Source organism: Aegilops tauschii, chromosome 3, assembly GCF_002575655.3.
Source record: "Aegilops tauschii subsp. strangulata cultivar AL8/78 chromosome 3, Aet v6.0, whole genome shotgun sequence".
In the NCBI taxonomy this organism is placed as follows: domain Eukaryota; kingdom Viridiplantae; phylum Streptophyta; class Magnoliopsida; order Poales; family Poaceae; genus Aegilops; species Aegilops tauschii.
In genome coordinates this window covers 455095052-455102937 of record NC_053037.3, presented here as the reverse complement: position 1 = coordinate 455102937, position 7886 = coordinate 455095052, and the positions used below count along the sequence as shown (strand labels likewise).

Genomic DNA, 7886 nt, shown 5'->3' with positions numbered 1-7886 from the left:
GATGCTGCCATATCATGCAAGTTAACCAAACACCCATCTCTGCTCATCCTTGCATCAGCCCAACCAGGCCGAGCTCACCCAGGACCCGTCGTGCAATGCAGCCTGTAGCTACCTAGGGAACCAAACACGCCCTAGATGGATATGCCATGCATGACAAGCAGACCCACGTGATTAGTGGGAGTAGTGAATAGTCCCTGTTGGGCCATTTTTTGGTCAATAATACTAGACACACGGACTTGTGACGGGCATTATTTACAGACTCTTTCCAACTAATGGGTGGGCCCAACCTCCCCCAATCTGCAATGCTTGGCCCATGATTAGTTAGTCTGTTAACTTTGTAAACTAATCCCTGTGGCTCTAGCACTCTTTTTTGGTGCCCCAAACATGTCTCCGCCGGAAGTTGAACAAAATTAGTAGGTATATGGTGTTCATTTCAAAGGTAAGATTTTGGGATTCTATTCCAACCAGATCTATGAGTTAAGTATTTAAACAAAATGTTCTCATCTCTCTTTTTTTTACTTTAAAAGAATATAAGTTTCTGTCATCTGCTCCTCCTTCCGTCAACCTTTAGGTACATCTCCTTCCCTCATTGTGTCCATGTTTTAATTTTTTCCATCAGTTTTTGTGAAAATTGCATCAACTAACTCGCCTCTTATTTGCTTATGAATAATTTTTTATTTTAATTGATAAGCCAATAAATCCTTATCAAATACTAGTAAGTGGTTATCACAACTCAAAAAATAAGAAGTGCTTATCAATAGGGAAACGCTAGCAATCTGCTGCTGGATAAGCGCACAACGTCCACCAGAAATGCATCCTCATCCAACAGAACAATATTTGAAAGCTCATGTCCACTTGCTCTCTCTCTCGTTTCATTTCTTTTCCTCCCAGGATCTGGTCACTCCCTCCCCCTTTTCTTCATTCTTGCGTACTCACCGGATCGCACGCGGCGCACGACGCTCCTGCCATGAGAGACAAAGAGGGGGTGAGAGAATGATGACAGCAAGGCAACCTGACTTTAGGTCCGGCACTCGCCGATGGCGGCACGAATGAGGGGACTGGCGGCACCACTCCTCCCTCACCACCATCCGACGCATCTCAAAATTTAGCAACACTTCCACCGTTGTAGGCATCCTCGACCGGAGAGGGGGGGGGGGGTCAGCCGCATCGTGCCCCAACAAGGGATGTTTTTGTTTTTGCAAAAAAAGGCATGTTGCAATTTCAACAAGGCTCTTGTTGCAAAAGGGTCATGTTGTAAAAGGGCCATGTTTCAATCTTACAAAAAAATCTGCAACAAGACCTCTGTTACAGAAATTTTCTACAACAAGACCTCTGTTGCAGAAAATACTATAACACCAGTCTTGTTGCAAGAGGGGGGGGGTCATGCTCATGGGCACATCAGACGGTCATTACTCGCTCCATCCAATGGCCAGGGAGGCGACTGATTTTTCCCAATTATCCACGGCTGACGCGTAGGGTCGCCCTTATCAATATATAATCATATTTATTTTACGAAATGCACTCGTTGCACGACAATTTCTAGAGAAATATGAAAAACTCCTAATCCAGCACGAGGCGAGAAACCAATCTATTGGGCCTTAATGGGTGACGTGGACAGACAAGCCACCTTCGCCAAGTTACGGGAGCCGCGATCGGAGACGGACACCCACCTTCTCGCGTGACCGGCCCCGTCTCCCCTCGTGTGTGTCCTCTCTTAGAACTCCAGGACCCGGAAGCAGAAAGAAAACACTCTCCACCGATGACGCCACCATGCAAACCCCAACCCAGTACCATCCAGGTGCCTTCCCCAAGTAACGGACGCCTGCCTTGTCGCGAGACCCCGCATCCCCTCTCTTAAAACTCCAAGCCTCAGAAGCAGGAAGAAATCTTGTTCCAAAACACAAGAGAGATAAGATGTGGTGGCCACCATCGTTTACTCCCCCGGTTCCTAGCAGCGGTGGTGTGGGTGGGGCGGCGTGACGACCGGATCATGTTGAAAGCTTGTGCAACAACGGCGGTGGCGCGGTGCAGAAAAGCACAAGGGGCAGTGTAAAACAATTGTTTTTTCATACTAAACTTTTATACTTATTTTTAAACTGAGTCTACCATATTACAATTGTAATTAATATAATTTCTATTACTTAGTCACGTAACAATGTTTCTAAATAATAGTTATATTATTCGTATATATATATAGTTGTAATGTATATTATTGAAAATTTTGATTACAAAAAATTTAAATTGTATAATGTAGCAAAAAATTCTTTATTGTTACAAAATCTTTCAAATTCTTTTCTAATATTGCATAAACTATAGAGTGTATACACATATATTTGCATATATATAGGCGTGTTCATGTATCTTTTAATATTATTGAATGTCATGTTAGAGATTTCTAAATCATACACATTAACAATTATTATTTTAATAATGATTTCTAGTGTATATTAGGCAGTCATATTTGTAGAAACTTCTAGGCCATAGAAAATGTGACTTGCAAGTTGGGTTCAGTAATAGAATTATCAAAGAACCAAAAATGATGTTGATTGTACTTGGTTTGATTTGGCGCACATGAGATGTCCTACGGGTTTCTCAAATTAAAAATTGCATTGGTATAGACATTGAAATCTATTCATCATAGTTTTGATTATGATACTAAGACATCCATCATATCATAAAGAGAGACTAGTGCATTTGAATCAACTTCACGTGTCAGATTAGTTTGCCTCCGCATGGTATAACCTATGAGTATGTAGTAAGTTATAACCTATTAGTATGTGATGTGAACCTATGCTCCTGCAAACTAAAGCTCCATTCTTTTTAACAATCACCAGGGAGAGAGCATCCCCATCTGAATATATTACTCAAAAAGCCCCAAGGGGCCAAAGTACACCAGAGAGTACAACGCGAGGAGAGGAACATGCGTCAAAGATAAGGAGGCATATCTATCAGTTGGGTCTTTGAACCTATAGACCCAAAACATGAAATCATAGATTACATTTCGAAGAGTATCCAAAGTCAAGTGAGTCAGTGGAACACCTGGGCATTGCGCGAGATTCCTAATTTAGGCATTTAATAATTTTCAGATGTACTATAGTCCCTCCGTTTCTAAATATAAGTATTTTTTAGAGAATCCAATATAGGCTACATACGAAGTAAAATGAGTAAATTTAAACTCTAAAGTATATCTATATACATCTGTATATAGTTTTTTTGAGACAATTCCACAAAGCTTTCGTCATGTAGTAAAGACTTGTATTTAGAGACGGAGAAAGTATGATTTACTAAAATAATTGTAGTTGGGGCCCTCCCAAGCCCCGGGGCGGTCGCCCCTTCTGCCCGGCCTATGGGCCGGCCCTGCGTGGACAGACGGGCCACCTTCCCGGAGCCACGATCCGTGACGGACGCCGCCTTCTCGCGAGACCCCCCGCCTGCCGTCGTGCGTGTCCTCTCTTAAAACCCAACGCTCATACCCTCTTCCAAAACACGCTTCCACCGACGACGCCACCGCCCAAACCCCAACCCTCCTTTTCGCCCTGAAATAGATCAAGCGTGAAAAACGTGGCCTGCTGTGCTGCAGGTTTGATTTCCTGGGAGGCGTATCCGTCCATCCATCGGCGCGTAATCTCGGATCAGCTTCTTCTCCTTGGCGCTTCCTCCGCCCCTTCGTCGCTGGTTGATCCATCGGAGGGGACTCATGGACTGGAACTACGGCCCCCAGGAGCAGGTCCTGTGGCCGGCGTCGGTCCTTGCCGGCGTCCTCATGTGCGCCGCCGTAAGCTCTCCGCGCCCTCTCCTTTTTTGCTTTCTTAGTTGATCCGCTCTCCGTAGTTCAATTTCCGAGACCTTGGGTTCATTGGTTGCACGAGCTCGGTTATTTGCGAGATTGTTACCTACCTATATGCCGGTTGCTTTTGCAGTTTTGTTTGTAGCTATGCTTGCTGGTGAAGTTTGCGGCATTAGTTGTAGCACTTGGTACTACAACTTGCCAGTCAATGGTGCAGATACTTGTCAATCGTCGATGTCTCTTTTGGCAATCGAGACTGGTGGTGATGATACTGATACGTACCAACAGTTCCAACTGTGCTAGCTGGGCAGACTGTGTTGAATGCTTCCTTCTAGAACCGAGAGACCTTTTGGATTTCAAAAAAAAAAGACTAGGAAGTTCTAGGTTTTTTTTTTGCGTGGTTGCTACTATCTCGCATTGAATTTCTCTAGTTTGTGCAATGCAAATTACCAGTCGAGGGGAAGGTGCATCGGCATCAGATCAGCAGCAGTGCGTGCGTAGACCTTGCTGTTTCATGTTGCAGTATTCTGGTCTGCTCTGCTCTGGCTCTTTGGCGCAACCAGGCCAGCATGTGATCAGTGCTATTGCCTGTTTGCAAAATTGCCCACAATTTAATGTTCTTGCAAGCCGATGGATTTTTAAAATTTTGGACATAGGTGAGGTTCGTTGGAGAGATTGACAGTCTTACACATGTTCCAAAAAAATACATAGAAGATAATCTGGGTCTCATTCTGTACAAGGGAAGATAATAAGTTTGGCATTGTACAGCATTTTGCGATAACAAAAACAAAAAACGGAGTGCTAGAATTTGCTATATTAGACTCAGGACACCTTTCTTTTTCATGAACATTTGTACTTCCGAAGGTCATTATGTGTACACGGAATTGTTTCAGAAGTATTTGAATTTTTAAATATTTTTACTAAAATGGTGGAGCTCGAAAGCCGGAATCCAACTCTCGTATTAGTACCTAGGCTGATGAAGCATACTGATTCTGAATTGAAAACTTTGCCCCTCTAATTCTGAAGTTGTCGTCTTAGAATCTTTTATCTTTTGAAATTGTTCTCGGCTATTTAGTACATTGTATCTTGCTGCAAGAATTCATAATTTTGTCCTTGCAGGTATATGAGGTAACTAAAAAGGTTAGCTCATCATGCTTCAAGTGTTATGATGGATTAAGTCCAATGCAAAAGCTTGAGTGGAATAATAGGTAATATTTACTTGGACACAACTTTATCGTTGTACCTGTTCTTATCACACTTGACCTTTTATTTTACTGAAGTCTAAATATGTGTAACTAACTGACAGGGGCTTCTCTACGGTCCATGCATTGGTTGCTGCTGCCGTTTCCTTTTACTTAGTCATGATATCTGGCCTCTTCAGTGTAGATGTCAATGGCATAATAATTGACAGAAAGTCATGGTTATCTGATTCCATGTTTGGGGTAAGCTATGCATTGCAACTGCATCTGTCTTTCAGAACAAATGAACATCTGCGTACATATCGATTGAACATACTGTATTACTTGTGCAGGTCTCGATCGGATACTTTTTGACAGACTTGACGATGATCCTATGGCATTTTCCATCTTTAGGTGGAAAGGAATTTGTAAGTATTACAGTCATATACTGTGTGAAGAAGATTAATGTGCGTTGCTTTCTTACTGATCAGGAGTTGTTTCTATCTAATTCTGTTCCAGCTCTTGCATCACGGACTTTCCATGTATGCAATTTGTCTTGCTTTGTTCAGTGGGAAAGCACACATGTACATACTCATGGTCCTCTTCACTGAAGCCACCACTCCATTTGTGAACCTTAGATGGTAACATCTGATGCCACTAATACAGTCCTTCAACAATTCAGGTTAAGATGTGTTGTTTCTGAAAGTTATTATGATTTGGTGCAGGTATCTGGATGTTGCTGGTCAGAAGGATCACAACCTCTACTTATACAACGGATTGGCTATGTTTGTCGGATGGCTGGTATGGTACTGCTGCTCTCATGATTTAACAGTATTGCTTTCCTGAAGTCGTATGACTCATGAAACTTGCATGTTAGAATTATCAAAAATCTAGTTAGTTTCGGTGTCGGCAGCCTTTACTGTCTCTGTCGTGCCTCCGTACGCCCCTATCAACTTCGGTTCTGCCCTTTCTGTCTTTGTACAAGATTCAGATGCTCAGAGATATGTTCCTATTGAATGTCTCTGCCTTTTACCTTTTTGTTGGAAAATATATGCTCGATACGCTCCTCTTCATTACAAGTCAAATGAAAATGCCAATTGTGTGCTTCAGAAGCAGCGACCATGCCATGCTGATGCTAACGAGTTAATTTGAAGCATTTGTGACTAGATATGCCTCTAACTGTTTATTCATTGTCCTTTTTACTCTGGCATTAACACATCTTTTGTTGGCTTGCAGATTGCTCGGATAATCTTGTTCGTATATTTCTTCACTCATGTCTACTTCCATTATGATCAGGTATGCTAATATTTAAAACTTGAGATGTAGCTAAATTTGCTTGATCAGTATGATGTACTGAATTAAAAGATCATGAAAGTATATGACTGATTTAGTCCTCAGAAGATTCAGACAATTCGATTGAAACCGTTTGCTATATTGCAAAAATTCAGACGGTTTGCTGATGACGCGCGCTGTACTTGTTTTTTCGCAGGTGAAGTCCATCTTCGCCCTGGGATTCTACGGCATAATGACGGTGCCGCCGACGCTGGCCGTGATGAACGTGTTCTGGTTCTGGAAGATATGCAGGGGGTTGGTCAGAACCCTGTCGAAGATGAAGATGCATACCGCAAACGGGAAGACGGATTAGAAGGAAGGTTGATATAACTATTCTTTTTTAGATCAAAAAAGATTGACTGTTGTTCCTTGTAGATAAAAGCTCGGCTGATCAAATTTTAACTAAAATCACGACACTTATTTTGAGACGAAGAAAGCATGTTGGTGTTTGATTTATTTTTTCTAGAGTATGCCCCATGCAGAGAATTGTGGGATTGGTCATTGATGTGAGAGGTGATGCATATAGTATTATTCTTTTTACTTTCGTAGCAGCTCGCGGCCACTCGAAACCAACCCATCATCGTTGCTGAATCTGTGAAACGCTATTCCTTTTTCCTTCGCCGACGTGAAAGGCTATGCAGAGGTGGGGTGCCGCATCAAGCACTCCCACATCGTGGCGGAACTGAGCGGTCACGTGGGCGTGGGCGCGCCGGGCCGATTTTGTTCGTGCCGCACTCCGCAACAGGCGAGGCGCCGCCGCGTCGGGCTCGTGTCTACCGCGTCGTGGAAGCACGCAGAAGCGTTCGTTTGCGCCGCGGACAACGTTGCCGCCTCTGCTCTCCGTTCTTGGTCGTTTCCCTCCAGATGGCACGCACTGCTCAGCAGAGCCCAAGGCCAAAGGGTTTGCACGTCACGCAACGGCCGAAGAAGTGCGGTGCACTCACGCACAAAACAACTGGATGCGCCATCATCCTAACGGTCTTTCACGTGCACCACTATTGTTTTCCTCGTGCTTGAGGTCGAAGAAAACGTACTACTCCCTCCGTCCGAAAAAATTTGTCCTTCAAATGAATGTATTTAGTGCTAGATACATTCATTTAAGGGACAATCTTGGGACAAGTTTTCTCGGACGGAAGGAGTACCTGCCTGGTGCAAAAAAATAAAAGTCTGTTTTAAGTTGCACTTTTCACCAAATTAAAGTTGCTCAGGGCAGCGGGGCCCACGCCGGCCAGCGACCAAGACATGGGCATGGACTCCCAGCTGGGTGTGAAGCCGTGCGAGACAGCGACAGGGGAGGCCCTGGATCGGGTGAGGCCGGAGCATGTGGCCAGGCAGGTTTCAGCGCCCAAGACGGTGGTATGCGCGCCACAATTAATCCATCTGGAGGAGGGTCAGGCTGCTCCGGGATCCGAGCATGGTGGAGATGCTCTGGCGAATGGTTGGGACCCGGTGGCCGATGTGATCGCCGCGGCCAATCGTCCGGCTCCGCAGGCGGGACCCGTGATCGCGACAGCATCAACCTTGGATGCTGCGCTGAGTGGAGAGGTGGATCCTGCGGGCATGCCAGCGTTGGATGCCCCGATTTTGGA

At 44.3% G+C, this 7886-nt stretch overlaps 1 protein-coding gene across 1 annotated transcript; it reads left to right on the top strand.

Moving 5' to 3' along the window:
• Positions 1–3485: 3485 nt before the first annotated feature.
• Positions 3486–6802, top strand: LOC109767962 (uncharacterized). Its single transcript, XM_020326698.4, has 8 exons — positions 3486–3775; positions 4907–4995; positions 5094–5229; positions 5319–5393; positions 5485–5606; positions 5691–5766; positions 6202–6261; positions 6455–6802. The coding sequence occupies exons 1-8, from the start codon at positions 3698–3700 to the stop codon at positions 6608–6610; spliced, it is 792 nt and encodes a 263-aa protein (XP_020182287.1). The 5' UTR covers positions 3486–3697; the 3' UTR covers positions 6611–6802.
• Positions 6803–7886: the final 1084 nt, after the last annotated feature.